The following is a 17,468-nucleotide window of genomic DNA, read 5'->3' on the forward strand; positions in this document are numbered from 1 at the left end:
CTTCCTGTTTTCCCTGACAGTATGCTCATAGTGGTTGGGAATAACCTGGATTCAATTATGGAGATTGTTGAAATTAAGTTGCATTCTATTTCAAACTTCAGTTTTTCACTGCTTGGACAGAAGGTTTGGATTCCATACTGATTTTGTGCGATTTTAAGTTTTTGGCTCAGTAGCTTATATATATAGTACGTAGATAAACTGAGCTCACTGGCTTTTGACTGCACATCAGTAGATCCTCGTTGGTTGTACTGACTTTAGCGACTGAGCCCCTGGTTCAGCAAACCAGTAGCGGGTGTCCACGCTACCTGCAGGGACATAGCCCAAGTGTGGGCCAGTTCCCTCTCGTACCTGCGTTTCCCTTCCTGAGGAGCGTGCTGGCTCTCTGCCGCAGAGTGTAAACCCTGAGCCATCGTGTCAAAGAAGTGCAGGCCTTTGAGTGCCCTGAGCTGATTTACTCTATGCAGTTCTCGTGTCTTCAGGATGAGAAATTCTGCCTTCCCCAGAACTAAAATACGTCACGTTTTTAAAGAAACACCAGAGCTAGAAATGCTGAAGTTATCAAAGGCAGATCTGGGTATCATGGAAGCACTAATATTTCTAAAGACTTATATTTACTCGTGAAAAAAATATTTTTGAGGAGATAACAATACCTTCTTTATAATGCAGCAGTAGGCAAGGTCAGATTTTCAAAACAAACAAAAAAAAAAAACCCAAACCCCCCTTCTGTATGGTGACAATTGCTGATTTGTCCACTGGAAAAGGGCAGTTAACAGGCTGCCAGCTGGAAGCCTGCAGTAAAAGCAACTGCCTCCAAAGTCCAAACCAAAGGGTGCCACCAGGACCCATCTCTCCCATGTATGAGTATCAAAGATGTCATTGGTGCCCTGTTCCGATTTCTGAAACCCGCGCTAGTTCAGCGGAGAGGGTGGCACTGAGCCCATTAGTCTGCGCCTGACTGCACACTTAGGCTTTCTGGCAGGCTTGAGCCTGGGCACGGCACAGGCAGGATGTTGGTTTTGCGGTGCCAAGGCCAGAGAGCTGTGAAAAGCCAGAGCTTGTGCAAACCTCGCTGCAGACAGGAGAGTGTGCTGGAGTCTGACTGTAAATAAAGTGCCAGCTTTCTTGTAAAAGTGCTCTTTGAGTAATACACACTGAGGCAGGGCCCTTGTTTAGTGCCAACAATGGGATCGGTGTGTTCTTGTAGGGGTTTTTTGCTTGGTTTGTTTGTAATGCTCCATGTACCCACTTCATAGCCAGCTATAAAGAACAGAATATGCATCTGTTCATTTGAGACCATAGCAGCTTGATGTCAGTGTTCTGTTTTTCTCAGCACTGAGCACCTAATTAACAACAAAAGAAAAATACACGTTTCTGCTTAATGGCATAGCTTGTCAATTGACTGTGACAGCCGATAATCAAATTCACAACAAATTTATGGCTCGTACCTCTAACTTTATATGAAAATTTACTTCTACTCTGAGACAAAAATTCAAGGAAGATTTCTCATATGTACTAAAGAAAAACTTTCTGTTAACCTGTCAGTAACATCCTTGCTTAGGTTTTTTTTTAAGCTTCAGTCTGTTGAAAAAAACGTTGGTTTTCCCTAAGAATTCTGATGGCTTGTTTCTACATCTGTGTGCAGTGTGACAGCCCACACCTCTTACCGTGGTCCCCACATCCGGATAAATGAGTACCTGTAGTAAGGAAAAAGACTGAAGGTTGCTGATACACATGCAAGCTTGGGTTGCACTGAAAATACAAATGTTTTAGGGAAGGCAGTCTGTCCCTCTGGAGACCCATAAAGACTTAAGTCATCAAAGCTCAGCCTTTAATTTAAACAAAGACTTGTTACAACAACAACAGGAACAACAAACAAACAAAGAAAAGGGCAAATAACGCGGCTTTGCGGTTGGCACATTTATTGAGCTGTCGCTTTCTGAGCAAATTTTATTTAAAATAAAAAGTAGCACATTGTGAATCAAATAAGATTACCTACAAAGACAAAAGTCAATGATGAATCAATTTTAATCCATGACACTTAATTTGAATTAATCGCATAAACATGACATTCATCTCCATTAGTGGACTGGGGAGACCCAGGGGGGTTTTCTGGAGCTGTTCTTTAGAAACACCTGTGTGGACAGCAGGCTCAGCTTTCCCACCAGCTGCTGTTCACTGACACCAAAATCGCTTTTCTCAAAGGTGTGAATCCTGATGTGGCCAGTTCACAGGACCAGTAGCACAGTTCTAGTGGTCTCTTGCCCAGCCTCCTGCTCAAAGGGAGTTGGTGGTGAGATCAGAGCAGGTTGCTCAGGGCTTTATCTGGGGTCTTGAAAACTTGCAAGGACGGGGACCTCAGAACTTCTCTGGGCAACCTGTTCCACTGTTCTCTCGGTGAAAAAGCTTTTCCTTATACGGAAACCAGTACTTCTTGTGTTTTGATTTATGCCCATTGCTTCTCATCTTCCCACTGAAGAGCTTGGAGCCTGGTTCCATCTTCTCCGTAACCTCCACATGGGTATGGGAAGGCTGGGTGCCTGTAGTCACTTCTGTGATTACCAAGGCTCTTGCAGCAACACAGATTCAGTTCTGCTGACAGACAGGGAAAGGGAATGGTTGGAGAAAAGAGGTCTGGGAAGCAGGCAGGAGTTCAGCAGAGTAGGCTGTGGAAAACCACTGTTAGGAGAGATCACATTGCGTCCATGGAGACTATTTCAGCATGAGTGGCTCCTGGTTTGTGTCAGACCTCAATCAGGAAATGGAAAGGAGAAAACTGAGAAGCTAGAAACCTGCTGTTGTAATGTACAATCAAGAATGTATATAAATTAAGGCTGAGACACTGAGAAGGGTGGTTGTGTGAACTGAAGAACAGGAAATATTTGCCTGCAAACAAGCAGGCTTCATGAAAACAGTACATGCTTGAGAAGGAATTTCACCAACATGTCTGGATATGTCATGGTCAATGTTCTTGAGCTCGATTAAACACATGTGGCTGAGTAAGGAGGTAATAACATGCAGAGTAGCTTCTTGCCGATCTCCTCACTGCGCTGCCTGTTACTGTACAGGCCAGAGGAGTCTAGAAGGGCATGCCAGTCTGCACAAGTGTTCTGTCAGGAGTCTCTTTTATTGTAGTGTTGTGTTGCTGATCCTTGCATGTGTGTTATCTTTCTGAGCTGTAGCCCCTGTCCCATACGTGTACCTTCTTCCCCCACATCCCATTGTAGTACTGTCTGCAGAATGTTTGTAACCCCAGCGTTCTGAAATGGTCTTTCTTGAAGCTCAGTCAGGAAGAAGGTGCTGGTATCCTAATTGAATTTATATTTAGCTACTCAAACTGAAGGCGAGTATTTAGGATTTTAAACTGTATTTCCTGTGTATAAGGAAAATTGAGACTGAGCAATTAAAATAGTGATATTAAAGAGGAAATATCAGTATCAGCATGTACCTTTTCTAAGGTGTCCTGAAATAATAAAATATTAAGGATTAGACAGGAAAACATATTCTAAGATGTGAATATTATTCCTTGTTTTTAAAACTCTTTGTGCCATGACTGCAAATTTCTGGCTAGTATTTGTAATTAGAATCAAATGTAACTGCCTTGACATCAACATGATATTTTTCATGTGATGGTAAAACCTAACTTCTCTTCCTTTGTCTTCTGTAGAGTGCGTTTATCAACAGACCTGCCCTAGGGATTTTACCTCCAGAGAACTTTGCAGAAAGACTTAAGGAATCTTTGTTAACAGTAAGTCTGAGATAGCAGCGATGAGTTACCATGTTCTGTGTTTAGGTACACGGACACATCAAGGGATGTTACGGGTTTTCATAGCGAGCATTAGATTGACCACCTGCTTTCCCACTGCAAGTTATGAGATCAAACCTTTGTCCCTGACTTGACAGCTGAGCGTGAGAGGGTGACCTGTCTGCTGTGCACAGGTACTGCCTCGTTCAGCCTGGATTCAACAACTGATGAGAAAACACATTTTCACTAACTTCTGTTCGCTGTGCTTTTGTAAGAGAGAGTGAAATAAGTGGCTTCTGTTTGTCTTTATTTGAATTTGAAGATCCTTGGGACTGAAACTGAGTTGAGCCCTCTCAGCTGCAGTTGAAATTGCCTTTCCTCATTGTAGGCATGGTTGGTCTCCCATTATACTGAAGCTCCTGATGTTAAGGGCTGATCAGTATTATCACCACTTTGCACTAGATTTGTGCTTATTATTTTGGAGTAATTTTCTCTCTTCATTGACAGGTGGCTCCTAAGGGCCTGCCACAGGTGGTGACCATGTCTTGTGGATCCTGCTCTAATGAAAATGCCTTTAAAGCAATATTTATGTGGTACAGAGTGAGTAAAATATTAAAGTTTTCTTTCTGCAGGCTTAGATGTAGAAATGAGTATTTATTCATCATCAGAACTGTTACTGTAAAACAAATAAGGCTTGGAGGCTATCCTGTTCATGGTGTTATTTATATTCAACTTAGTATAAAGTCTTTATTAAAAAGTCTTCATCTAAGCTTTCACTTTATATTGACACAACTTTAGAAATTATGAAGAAAATGAAATAAAGAAAATGCAGATTGCAGTCAGTGTGAGAGCCACAGTCAGTGTCTTTATTTGCTCTAGTTTGGAATACCAGCATTGCCAGTGTGTGTTTCAGTCACAAATGCGTTGATTACAACTAAAGGAAAATGATCTGTTGAGTGGTTGTGTGGTGTTTTTGTTTTTGTTTTTTTCAGAACAAGGAGAGGGGCCATAATAATGCCACAAAAGAGGAACTAGAATCTTGCATGATTAACCAGGTAACGTTTGTTCCTTACCACACCTACAGATGTACTGCTGGCTTGGGTTTGGCAAGGGAAGATTGGGAGGAAAAATTGGCTTTACTCTCTCTGAAGTGGAATCTCAGTTTTGTAAATTTAGGAAATGGTGAAAGACAAACTGCTTCCAACAAATACCAATACCTGCTGCTTGTATTCTTCAGCATCCTTCCCAGCTGTGAATCTTGGGAAGATCTCCCTTTTTTCATGGCATATCATTTGCTAGAGAGGGGCCCGTGTGATGGATGGGTCCATGGATATCACTAATACATGCAGAAGTTTACAAATAATAACCACAGACCTCCTACCAGACCTCCTCCTACCTTTAGGAGGTCAGGCAGTTTTTAGGGGACAATACAAATGTATTTGTTTAAATGGGTAAACGTAACAATTTGCCGTGCCTGATGGTTGAAGAGGACACCGCTCAGAGTGCTGTGAGAGGCGGCACCTTGGATCCAGCCGTCCGGGGTTTGTGTCTGGGTTGCGTCAGGCGCCCGCAGCTGCACGTGCGGCAGAGCCTCCTGCCAGGGGCACCGCACGCTGACTGCCCGCCTGTGCTCTGCTTGCAGCCCCCCGGCTGCCCCGACTACGCCATACTCTCCTTCATGGGCGGCTTCCACGGAAGGACCCTGGGTAAGCGAAGCGCTGCCGGCAGCACCTCCCTTTCCTTTGCCTCCTCTCGGCCGCTGCAGTAAGCTGTCATCTCACTGTAGTTTCTGAAAAGTGTTTTGTTTCCTTAGACCAATAGTAGCAGTGGAGAAGCTGTAGGTTTATTGGAGGTTTGCTTTGGAAGCCCTACCAGTACTGAAACAGAATATTTGAATGCAAGTGGGAATTAATTTTATAGTTTTTGAAAATTTATTTTCAGAAAGTCCCTTACTTTCATGCTGAATCCAGGTTTTCCTGTCTATACTAGTAAAAAAAGTCTAACTCCTGGGGTAAAATTACCACAATATGTGAACGACATGTCGCTCATTTTTACCATTTTATATTGGCTCAGTCCCTGTTCTAAACACATTAGCCAAGAGTGCTGTAATTCAGAGCTTTGTGACTAGTTGTCTTTGGACAGGTGAAAGCCATCTTGTCTGAGCAGCCTGTTCCATTGAGAGAGATTCTGCTGTTCTTCAGGAACACTGCATGTGGAAACCGGTGCTTAAAAGCTACAGCAATCCACTTGAGCTTCATGAAATCAAGTCACCCACTATTTCAGAAAATAAAATAAAAATGTAGAGCAGTTAAGTCAATTCTACAGCCCTGGTGTCAGGCAGTTTTTTCACCCCTTGGTACCTTTTTTCCTATGTTGTTCCTAGTCAGGTATTATTTTAATTTTTGCTTTTCTGAGTTTAGGTTGCTTAGCTACAACTCACTCTAAAGCAATTCACAAACTGGACATTCCATCGCTGGACTGGCCTATTGCTCCATTTCCAAGGCTAAAGTACCCTCTGGAAGACTTTGTGAAAGAGAATCAACAGGAAGAAGCCCGTTGTTTAGAGGAGGTAAAAAATTCACTGGCAGCTTTCTGTTGTTTTTATTTTGAAATAATGAATAGTGTTAGTAGGATTAGCTGCTTTTCACTGAAATAATGTTTTCAGGGATTGGAACAGCATGTAATTAAAACAGCATTCACTGTTGTTTACAGTCAGAAGTTTGTCCCTGTCTTTCAGAAGAACAGCCAGCTCGCTGTGAATTACAGAGTCGACATGAGTCATACCAAAGGGAAATTTCACATGCAGAAGTTTGTTGTATCACTGTGAGCTTGTCTGCCAGATCTTGTGAAGGGACATGGACTAAGAGAGAGCACAGAGCGTGTATAATCCTCTACAAAGAGAACCTGTAATACTATTTCAGGTTTTCCAGCTTTTCTGTGGTAGCCTCCATCCTACCTACAGCGGCAGGGACTCTGTGCCTTCCCTAGCCTGGGAGAAAGGCAAGGGGCAGAATGGAGTCTGAGGGAGGTAAACAGTCCCCAGGTGCCAGAACCATGGCATTCCCTGTCGGGCACCCTGGGATCCAGGATCTGTCACTTGCAAGGGCTCCCTTGAGAGATGGTGGTGGGGAGCAAGGCACAGCGTGTCCTGTGACTGGAACCAGGACAGCACACAGACTGGAGCATCACAACTGATGGGGAGGGGAGGGGGCTGCGGCATGCTGAAGGGAGCACAGCAGCACTCTGGATGGCTGTGCAGAGCTGGATCGAAGAGACTTCAGAGAGAACAGAAAGCACAGCAAATCGCTTCCCTGTGTTTGCTCCGCAATAGCGATGGGGGGGGGGAGGATTGTGATGCAAAAAATCAGTCCACAGACTTGAAGCCATTATTTTAAAAAACAAAATGCAAAGCTGAACGCTTTCTTTGAAAGTCTGTGAATTGGCTTCCTGGTGCCCTTTGGAAACCAGTGGTTTATACAGCCTACACAGCTGTGGGCCCTGGCAGCTGTGAGTGGTTTTTCACATACAAATGACACTGCTAACTGCAGCAACTGGCACTACCAGGTTAATTAAAACTCCTCTGTAAGCCCCTTATCAGCAACAGGATTTCTGCATTATTTAATCTGATTAAAGTATCTGAAGTGGGTGACTAGAAAAAGCAAATTTACCAGATTACCTTCTTTAATACGTTAGCTGAGTTTTGTTTTCTGACACAAATCTGTTTTCTTCTGTGTTTCTTCGGTGGAATGACAGCAATGGCCTAGCAAGCCACAGGGGTTTCCACCATACTTTCAGCTGAAATCCGCTAGAGCTTTCACACCATTGTAGATAAATGTGCCACTGGTTACAATGTGTTTAAGATATGATTTAAACTTAAGCATTATTCAAGAAAAAGAGGGCAGCATTAAATCGTGGAGGAACTACTCGTTAATTCCTTACACTTCCTGACACCCTTATAGCCAGGAACGTCTATGCAAAGTTGAAGTTCTGTTGCTGAGATTTGATCTTTCTGGGAGGACATGTGCAAATGTCCTGAAAGGAGAATGTACCATAAACGTTTGATTTCCAGGTGGAAGATCTGATTGTGAAGTACAGGAAAAAGAAGAAGATTGTGGCCGGAATCATTATAGAACCAATACAGTCAGAGGGCGGGGACAATCACGCTTCAGATGACTTCTTCAGAAAGCTACGAGATATTGCCAGAAAGGTAATCAAATATTTCACTGTTTGCCCAGTGGCAGCTAAACATGCAGATACTTCTTGGTGTCCAGAGGCCTCCCCCCTGCCCTGGGCGCTTCAGAGCTTCACAGGCCTCCTTAGCAGCAGCTGGGGTAGATAGGTACGTGTATCCAGACAAAAGCATCCCCTTGTCTGCACAGGATTTTCTCTTCCATTTGATGCACACCTAGTGGTTTCCTCAGTTCAATGAATTTTCTTCTAATGATTTTGCAGTAGTGATCTTTAAATGATAATGCCAATTTGTTGAGGGAGTCCAGACAATTTCAGAAGAGGCAGATTTGGAAAATGGTAATTTTTGTTCACATACTTTTTTTTTTAATTGCAAAAAAAGCTGGAACACAAGTCCAGCCGTAAGTGCTGGTGTTCCAATAAAACAATGACAAGGATGTACATCTTGATAATGTGAATGTGAAATTACATTTTTGGAAGTGATGACCCTCTCATGCTTTTTTTGCCCTCAAAACATTTGTGTGCTTACAGAGAAAAGCATAGGTGACATCTGGAAAATTCTGTTCTGCCATAGAAAAAGCAGCTTTCCCCATTGTTAACTTGCTGCTCCTATATCATCTTGCTGCTCATGGAATGGTGATACAGTAAATACGGTGAAATGAAAAGGTTTGACGTTTGCCTTGTCTAAAACGAGACGCTGCCAGAAGTACTTACCAATTGGTTTTAATTACAGTGTCATGATATAGCTTGATCTCCCTGTCCCAAAGTTTCAACAAAATAGTCCTTCGCATTAAAAAAAGCCATGTTGCCAGCTAAATGAGTAGCTCTTTCAGCAGACTCATCTGAAAATACAGCTCTTCCAGGATCATTTCAGATCATGCTGCAGGTACTGCCTCTGTGCCACAAATACCTGACTCAGACTGGAGGCAGAGACTTCTTATTTAAAACAAACAAAGGTCCTCGAAATGACATTCTGCTTCCCTCAGAGGCTTCGACATTGCCACCTAGACTCCTCCCACATGTTTTCAGGAGTCCTCTAGAAATGTTCAAGACTATAGAAAAATGCATAATTATACAAAAACATGTATTTTGTTTGTGATTCAGGTAGAAAATGTGTTTCTAGTGCCTTTCTGAAAAAAAAAAAAGGAGATGAATTCTTACTTGTGAAATCCAATGCACAGAGAGTGGCAGCGGTATGGGGGCTGAGGAGGGGAGATTTGGAGCGGTGAAGGGAGAGGAGGGAGGGATGTTGCATGTAATTGGCTTGCATTTATCTGTTCACTGAGGGAGGTATTTTGTTTTGGAAGTGTGGACTCACATTCCCTGCTCTTCACATCTATCTCTGCAGCACGGCTGTGCATTCTTGGTGGATGAGGTGCAGACGGGAGGCGGCTGCACAGGAAAATTCTGGGCACATGAACACTGGGGCCTGGATGACCCAGCTGATGTGGTAACATTCAGTAAGAAGATGATGACAGGAGGATTTTTCTACAAAGAGGAGTTCAGGCCAAATGCTGTAAGATTTTTCAATGAAACTTGAACTCTGTGCTAGTTGGTGGCCTGTTCGTGAGTAATGTCCATGGAAGAGACGGGCTTGCTTTCAGCAATGCAGGTTCAGCTAGATGGAGCTGCAGTCTCACAGATAATTGCTTTGTGCTTAAACAAAAGTTGTTGTCGCCTCTTCACTTCTCTTCTGGTTGCTGTCAGTCACAAAGGCGATAAAAGTGGTGGGAGGGAGTGCAGAACTGGGTTTAGCCTAATGAACTAACCTTCAGTGCAAAATGCAACCACAAACTGGCACCTTTTTCCGTAGGGCAACGTGGTATCTTCAGAGCTTGTACGTCAGCATTACAGATTCTGGCAGCAAGATTTCTTCTTCCCATTAATAACATTTCAGATGTAATAAATGAAAAAAAAAAATTAAGGGGGAGAACATAAAGCTTGAATGTAGAACCTGTAGAGATGATGGTGATTTCCCTGTCACCTGTAGTCACATTTCAATGAGATGTCAGAATGCATTACATTTGTAGCATAAAATAGTTGTCCTTTGTTTCTTCTCAGCAGGGCAGCTGTATTTTGCTCTTAGAACAAAAAAGGGGGTTGGTGAGATTAGTGCCTGCTTTTTCATACACCAGATGTTTGCCTGTTAACATGTTCCACAACTCTCTCTGCACCCTTTCCCAAAGCCCTACCGGATTTTTAATACCTGGCTTGGAGATCCATCCAAGAACCTTATGCTTGCTGAAGTCATTAAGGTTATTAAAAGAGAAGACCTTCTAAACAATGCAACCCACGCTGGGAAAGCACTACTGACTGGGCTGCTGGATTTACAGGTAAACATCTGGAAGGATTATAGATGAGGAGAAATTTGCTGATCAGTTAGGAGCTGACCTAATCCAGCCTGGACACCTGAACTGAGGAACTCCAGCTGGGAACTAGGCCATAGTCGTAACTTGCTGGTTTAGGTACTTCAGTGCAAGCCTGAGTAACTGTGTCCTGTTTTGAACTGACGTAAACTTTCTTTTACTGACTTTAGGATGCTGGTTTTGTATAGCTTGATCCAAAATAAAGGGTTAACCCCAAAATATCTGAAGGTATGAACTGCAGCTACGTAATTATTTTGCTAGAAGTCTCTGTTATCACAAGCAGCTAGCATTTCATTGTCCCAAAAGTTATTTTTAAAGGAAAGTGCCTTTACATCTTGTTACAATTCCATTGGGCTATTGAGACAAAAAAGTGTAGCTTTTCCCCCGGTGCCACCAGGCCCTGCATTGCGGCAGCTGCCACCCATACTTCCTCACCTCTCTTGCAGGCTCGTTACCCCCATCTTATCAGCAGAGTGAGAGGGAGAGGAACGTTCTGTTCGTTTGACACTCCAAACGATGCAACTAGAAACAAGTTAATTACAATAGCCAGAAACAAAGGTAAGAAAGTTTGTGTGTGGATTAGCTTCAAATGACAACCAGTAGCACACTTTCCTCTTTGGTCTGGTGCACGTGTACTACAGCATCAGAGTACAGCAGTGATATTATGAACAAAGCTCTATTTAGACTTTTCTCAAAATACTTGTGTTTTCAGAGACATCAGAGCAATCCAGGGTTTGTGCGTGTACCCTGCTCGGTAGGTCTGATGTTACTGGAAGAGGTCTGTGTATGGCATGAGTTTTTGTGACATCGCTCTCGTATTCCTCGGCAGTGACCTTAGGTGGACCTAGGCACGGCTTACTTTAGGAACAACTCAGGAAAACTGGAAGGTGGTGTAACTGTCACTCAGGAGAAATCAGGGAGAAAAACTATGAATGTTATGGAATACCTAATAATGAAATATAATGAGTTGCCTAAAGTGGGCACAGATCTACAACTGCATCCCACTTCGACTACAGAACTCTTACCCAGCTGTAGACAAGCCCCAGCAGCAGAAGGGGAACCTCATGATCTGAAGCCCCATGTTTTCTTTGAGTTTAACTGTGTGGGGGCCCTGGGTTTGCTGGTCAGTTTTTGCCGTTACTCATCTCTCTTGAAAGAAGCAGGCGTGGTGCATCTAAACTAGTGTGAAACTAAAATTTTAGAGTGCGCAAGACATTGATACTGCGAAGAAACCTGCTGTGCCTTGTTCTGGGATTGAGGTACTTAACCAGTAGAGTGTTGCAGCTTTGAAGTCTCAGTTGCTGTTTGAGCTCTGTGCTGGATGGATTCCTTCCACTGATGCTGGGATTAGTCCCAGTATTCCAGGTGTTTTACAGCACAGCTGCAGGCACCAGCAGTGTTCTTCCGAGTTGCTGTGAAGCTTGAGGCCCCTTTGCAGCACTGACAGTGTGCTGTGAGGAGCCTCTCTTGGCCCTCCACAGCGCGGTGAACCCCGTTCAGAGACCTGCATGTTCTGGCTGTTTGGCAAAGATGGACATGACTGGAGGACCTGTTCTGTTCTCGTTTTAGGTGTTGTGCTGGGAGGCTGTGGCGACAGATCGATTCGTTTTCGTCCAACGCTGATCTTCAAGGATCATCATGCGCACCTCTTCCTGAACATTTTCAGTGACATCTTAGCAAACTTCAAGTAAAAAGCAGTTCCCTTGCACCGAACAGCTGATTATGAAATTAGTTTGCATTAATTCATGTCTTCTCTACTTACAAGATAAGTGTAAAGTCCTAATCTAAGGTTTGTGTTCTGTCTGTAATCCCGCCCACGGCAAGCTGCTCCATGCCAATTCGACCTAGGCAGAGCATTGGTACTGGTCACCAGCAGGTACCTGCAGCTGTCCCACACTGTGCATTTGTGGAAGCTGTGGCCCTCCATCTCCTGGCTTGGGTCACAGCACCCACAGAGTCCTCTCTGCGTTCATGGCCCTGACGATCTTATTGTCCAAACGTGAACTGGCACAGTCCCTGTTCACAGGTAACCCCAGTCCGAAGCAGCAACAAGTGTGGTGTAACAATTAAAGCGACGCGCCTGCCATACAGTGGTAGCTGGAATAAAATGAGTGTTTCAGGGAAAGCTGTGCTTTCCACCACTGCCAAGTACAGTATTTTACAGAATAATTTCCAGCTTTGTTCCCCTGAGTACAGACATGTGCCACACCAGCTGGATCAGGACGCCATCAGCTACTCTATGCCCAGCCTTCAGAGGCACCAGTGCACTCAGCCACATCTGCAGCACTGTAAGTGGAGCTGAAGTACTTGCACTTTCTTCTTCATCCTGAATTTTAAAACTTTAGCCTTCTCTTACAGTCAGTCTTGTATGGAGAAAACTATACCCTGAAGTAGGTAACTTGACAAAGCTTATGGTCATGTCAAGCACAGTATCTCCACCTCTGTCAGCAATCTAGAATGATTGGAGATCATTTTGCCATTTTCCCACAGCACACCATGGCCACTAATTTATCTACTACATGTTCTACATGAATACTTGAGGTATTTTGTAAAACTACAGCAGAATCGCTTGACCTTAACACTACCTGACATCAGAGCCACTATGGTTGAAAGCCTACTCCTAATTGCACATTTACAATGCAAAGTAATTCTGGTTTTGTTGCAATAGTTAATTCTAGTCATTGATACTTCACAGATCCTCTAGAAAGCCACAGGACCAAAAAGTGTCAACAGCTCATTAATTTTTCTTTTCAGAGAATTGTTTTGGATGTCTCTTTGCTATGTACTCTTTGCTGTTTGCTTAAGGCTGACTTTGACCAGGTCTGGTGCCTTTTTTTTTTTTCTTGGCTAGCAAGCATCTGGAGTTTCCTCACTAAGTTTAATTTTATGTTGTGCACCAAAGAACAGGGACCACAGTGGACTTTACAGTTGCCCTATTAAGATTTGACCACAATTTGTAAGTACATAATAAGAGACGGAGCAGTTAAGATTTACATGTTTAACACAGCTACCAAAATGTGAAAGGTTTCTTACCTGCTTTGAGAAGTGTGAATCATGGTTTTCCCATTTTATTGTTTGAGTGCTGGTATTGGAAAACTCAAGTACACTCACTTCCACTAGCTTAAAAATAATGGGCTTTCTGTAAAACCTCTCTGCAGAAACCAGAATTCTGGTACCAGCTGGCCAGAACCTGAGCAGGTTTTTGAACAGAGGCTGTAGAAATCCGGGGGGAGGACTGGTGAACTGGTGTGCAACAAAACCTCATTGTCATCGCTGTCCTTGTACGCATAATATCAGCAAGAGGAAAGTCAAACCAAGAACTGTATCTGACGGTATTTTGAGAATTAGTTTGTTCAACATATCAGTGCAGTAGTTCTAGTAAATGTCTCTAGCAAGTCTTGTACTTTTACAGAAGCAAGGGTCCAGTAATTTGAAGTCTTACCACATCTTCACTTTTATGATGAATACTCTAGGTGTTTTTATAATTTTTACTGACACTCAGTAACTGTATAATTGTGTACAACATGTTGATGAGATCATGTTAGAGAATACTTAGAAAGCACTGCAGCTGAAGCATACAGTTAGTATTGTTTACAGCATACTGTGGACAGTGCCAAATAAATGTTTAAACACTTAACTACACTTCATGGTGTAACTGGACACAGATTCATAAAAAATGACATCTCATGTGTAATCAATATTCTTAAATAAAATATTTATAATTGAACTTCTCCAGAGCTTTTTATTTTACACCTTGTACGTGCCTGAGCTGAACCACTAGTGCGGACTGGATGTATTCTTAGGAAGTTAAGCCTCCAAGAAACATGCTGTATGCACACTGTCCACTGTATTTTGCTGCCATGGTGTTAAAGCCAAGGAACATTTCTCTTTTCCTTTTGACACTGCTGTATCCCACAGCATCAGCCAAAATTTAAAATAATGGCAGCCCCCATTAGGAAAAGTTCAACATGAATAAACATGAATCAGGGCTACCCCACGCACCTAAATGGCAATTCTACTCACCTGCATCTGCCGCTCCACCAAGAGACAGAGGTTTCAATGCGCCCGAGGAAGAAACAGGGAAAAGAAGACTCCACGTTTCTCCGCTGGTGAGGGTGATGAGTTTATTTGCCATTGTTTCAAATGAAATAACAGCCAGAAGAGCAGTGTAAGGAGTTAACTTGCTTCTGACAATTCAGGAAAAGTTTCATGTGTTACAGGTGATCAGGTTTGACTCTTTCTCAGGTTTAAAATCCTGCTCCTCGTTCCTAGTGAGGTTTGGGTTTGGAAAAGGAGGAATCACACTGACATCACAGAATAAGACCACTGTCCTTCACAGACAGCCTGCAAGTTCAACAGCATACCAAGTACACGCATTTTCAGCCTTAATTCTACAGAGCTTTTAGGTGTCTTACCTTTTATCTTTGCATTTTAGGTAAGCCCAGACTGGGGGATTAGGGAGTGGCAAGGGTATCTGGCAACACTGCTTCTGCTGTTGAAGTGTGCCCACATCAGTAAACACATCAAGGGATAGAGATGACTTGTTTCCCAGGCTACACAGTAATCTTTACAGAGAACTGCTTAATTCACATAGTCCAAGATAACTTTTGGTAGTGTTTACTGAAGCTTTTGCAACTCAAGTGCTACAGCATTGATTAAATGTCATTCATACAAACAAAACAAACAGAAAACATGAATATATGCAAAGAAGGACAAGTAGTTCCACATTTTCAGATGATCACGAGGATCTGAACTGAACAAAGGATCGCAGGCTGTCCCTGCGGTTTGCAGCACCACAGCTTAGGTATGGTTTTCCTTTATTCTAATGGGAAAGAATTTCCACGAGCAGCTCCTGAAATGCTGTCCTGGTCTTTAGCTTACCCCTATGGCTGAATTGTCAGCGTGTCTTCCAACACAGACCCTTGTTTTGCCCATTTATGTTCACATCCTGGGAGACCCCCCCCACCCCTTACACAGGGTGATACACCGCTCTTTCCAGGTACCTCAATTTCGTTAAAGCACGAGCGTGTATCTCCCCAACATCCAGCATTAGTTTTCATATGTATGTATGAGACAGGCTGTAATTTCAACAGGCTTCCTAGTCAACCTAAAATTTGCTAAAAGAAACAGTGAATTTAAAGTGAGGCTACCCTGGGGGAGTTATTGCATTTCACTTCAAGGTTTTTTTCCTGTTTCAAAACAATCTACAAGGCCAGCTGAAGGGTTAGCGTTGGCATAATTCAGCCTCTTGCTGCACGTTCGCCGTAGGACAGCCCAGACTCACAGCTGCTGGTGATGGTGCACCCTGCACATCGCTCTGACACAGAAGAGATGCTGCTCACACCTGAAACAAGCTGCAAAGACGCTTAACCCAGTGGATTGTTCTGTACCAGTTCTACGCTGAGTGCACGTACTAGCAGGCTTTGCACAGGAAAATGACATGAGTGTGTCTTCTGTGAAGAAGACTTCACAGAAGAATAAGCACAATGAACATACAACGAGGAAAATCACTGGAAATCAGCCGCTGTGTCGCTCAAAGTTCCCCAAATATCTGAGTAAACTTCTGTCTGTCTACAATCTGTCCAAACTTAATTGTAAAATATAAAATATCTGCACTATTATACCGTTTGAACTGGAGAAGTAGCTCCCCCTTGCTATCTCCAACTTCATCCAAGGTCATCACTGTCTCTATGGGACAGTAAATGTCCTTGCGTCTTCCCCAGAATGTCAAGTGGGACACTTTGACAGTACTGCCGGTTTCATTTAAGTAGATTAATCCAATAATTCGTCTGAAAAAGTAGCTCATGCCATACAACATCGCACCAGCAAAGAGCGCAATGCCAGTTGTATACAGGAGGATATTCTGCGAAACCTGGTCCTGCAGATAGAGGTAGCAGACGGGAGGCAGGATGGCGGCGGTGGTGGCAGTCTGTACCAGCTTCAGCCGGGACACCACCCTGCAGTACTTGATCCCTGGAAACCTGTAGACCAGTTTGAACTCTTCTGTTTTCCCATCCACAGCTTTTTGTCGGACCACAGCAGCAGGGCCTGAACGGCATGGATACCCAGCTGGCTCTTGCTGGCTCCCAAGATGATTATGAACACCAGTAACTCGCCAGTTTTGTGACTGCAAACGCGCCTGTGTACCAAAAAACCAGGGTGGGTGAGCATCTTCCTTTTTCCATGACCTCGTCCAGAGCTCATTCTGTAGACATCTCCCAAAAGATGGTGCCATGCAGACTTTAGTCCTAATTCTGCAGATCCCAGCCTACAAGGAAATATTCCCACAGGTCATCACGGGAGTCTTCCCCGTACCCGCACCACGTTTGGCTCCGAATCTGACCTTAGGCACCTGAAGACAGTAAGCATAAACCTCCCTGCCCCAGCTCACTGAAACCTTGTACTTAAACTCGGGTTCTGCGAGGGAACCGGTATTTGTGCTTCAATCTCTCCGTGGCGATGAAGGGGGAAAACCTTTTGGTAACACAGCCGGTACCGGAGTCACCTTACCGAACGTTACCCTGTGGCATCCCGGGCTTCGCTTTTTTCGAGCAACACCCACGGGAGAACACCAGCACTACGAGCTGCTCCCGAGCAAGGAGGGGACGGGGGCCCGGGGCTGCTAGCCGGTGAGGAGCTCCGCAGCCACTTAAACGACAGTTTAACAAAGAGAACACAGCGGACTCAGCAGCGCAGGGCGCGGAGAGGATGAGCGGCACCGCGCGGGGCACCGCCGCCGGGCACGCGCGGGACCAAGGGGACAAAGGGGACGCCTGTGCCGCCCTCGTGCAGGGTCCCGCGGCCCAGCGGACACCGCAGCCGGGGCCCGGGGCCGCCGTGGCTGGGGGCGGCGGGGCGGGCAGATGGGGGGCGCCGCTCCCCCCGGCGCCGCCTCCCCGCCCCGCCGCTCCCCACCGAGGCGGCTGCGGCCCAGCCGCGCTACCCGCGCCTCACAGGTGCCCCCGCTCCGCCCGGGGAGGGGAGGGGAGGGGAAGGGAAGGGAAGGGGGGCACACAGCCTCTCCCCGGCGGCAGAGTCCCCCCCGCCCCAGGATCCGCGCCCCGCTCGCGTAGCTCACCGCCGCCATGGCCCCGCCGTCCGGGAGCGCGCCTGCGCCGCGACCTCCACGCGCCGCGCGGCACGGCGGGAGGGGGCGGCACCCACCCCCCGCC

At 44.8% G+C, this 17,468-nt stretch overlaps 2 protein-coding genes across 4 annotated transcripts in view; one reads left to right on the forward strand and one right to left on the reverse strand.

Annotated features, from left to right (window-relative positions):
- Positions 1-14,023, forward strand: part of ABAT (4-aminobutyrate aminotransferase) — a 52,820-nt gene extending 38,797 nt beyond the window's left edge. For both annotated transcript variants that reach the window (XM_086759923.1, XM_086759924.1), the window contains exons 7-16: positions 3,665-3,745; positions 4,250-4,342; positions 4,735-4,797; positions 5,385-5,448; positions 6,163-6,311; positions 7,812-7,949; positions 9,279-9,446; positions 10,117-10,263; positions 10,743-10,854; positions 11,866-14,023. In XM_086759923.1, the coding sequence (XP_086616049.1) occupies positions 3,665-3,745; positions 4,250-4,342; positions 4,735-4,797; positions 5,385-5,448; positions 6,163-6,311; positions 7,812-7,949; positions 9,279-9,446; positions 10,117-10,263; positions 10,743-10,854; positions 11,866-11,987 (1,137 nt within the window). In that variant the 3' untranslated portion in view covers positions 11,988-14,023. The remainder of the gene's footprint in view (positions 1-3,664; positions 3,746-4,249; positions 4,343-4,734; positions 4,798-5,384; positions 5,449-6,162; positions 6,312-7,811; positions 7,950-9,278; positions 9,447-10,116; positions 10,264-10,742; positions 10,855-11,865) is intronic.
- An 867-nt stretch (positions 14,024-14,890) lies between these two features.
- TMEM186 (transmembrane protein 186) lies at positions 14,891-17,423 on the reverse strand. Of its 2 annotated transcripts, none has more exons than XM_086759402.1 (2): positions 17,375-17,423; positions 14,891-16,564 (listed from the first exon to the last, which is right to left on the reverse strand). In XM_086759402.1, exons 1-2 carry the CDS (start codon positions 17,381-17,383, stop codon positions 15,830-15,832), a joined length of 744 nt encoding a protein of 247 aa, XP_086615528.1. In that variant the 5' UTR covers positions 17,384-17,423; the 3' UTR covers positions 14,891-15,829. The 2 variants fall into 2 exon arrangements, with proteins under 2 accessions (XP_086615528.1, XP_086615529.1); XM_086759403.1 differs by lacking the exon at positions 17,375-17,423 and adding an exon at positions 16,649-16,908.
- Between the last annotated feature and the right edge of the window lie 45 nt (positions 17,424-17,468).

This window comes from Chlamydotis macqueenii, chromosome 15 (assembly GCF_036417535.1).
Source record: "Chlamydotis macqueenii isolate bChlMac1 chromosome 15, bChlMac1.mat, whole genome shotgun sequence".
NCBI classification, from domain to species: Eukaryota; Metazoa; Chordata; class Aves; order Otidiformes; family Otididae; genus Chlamydotis; species Chlamydotis macqueenii.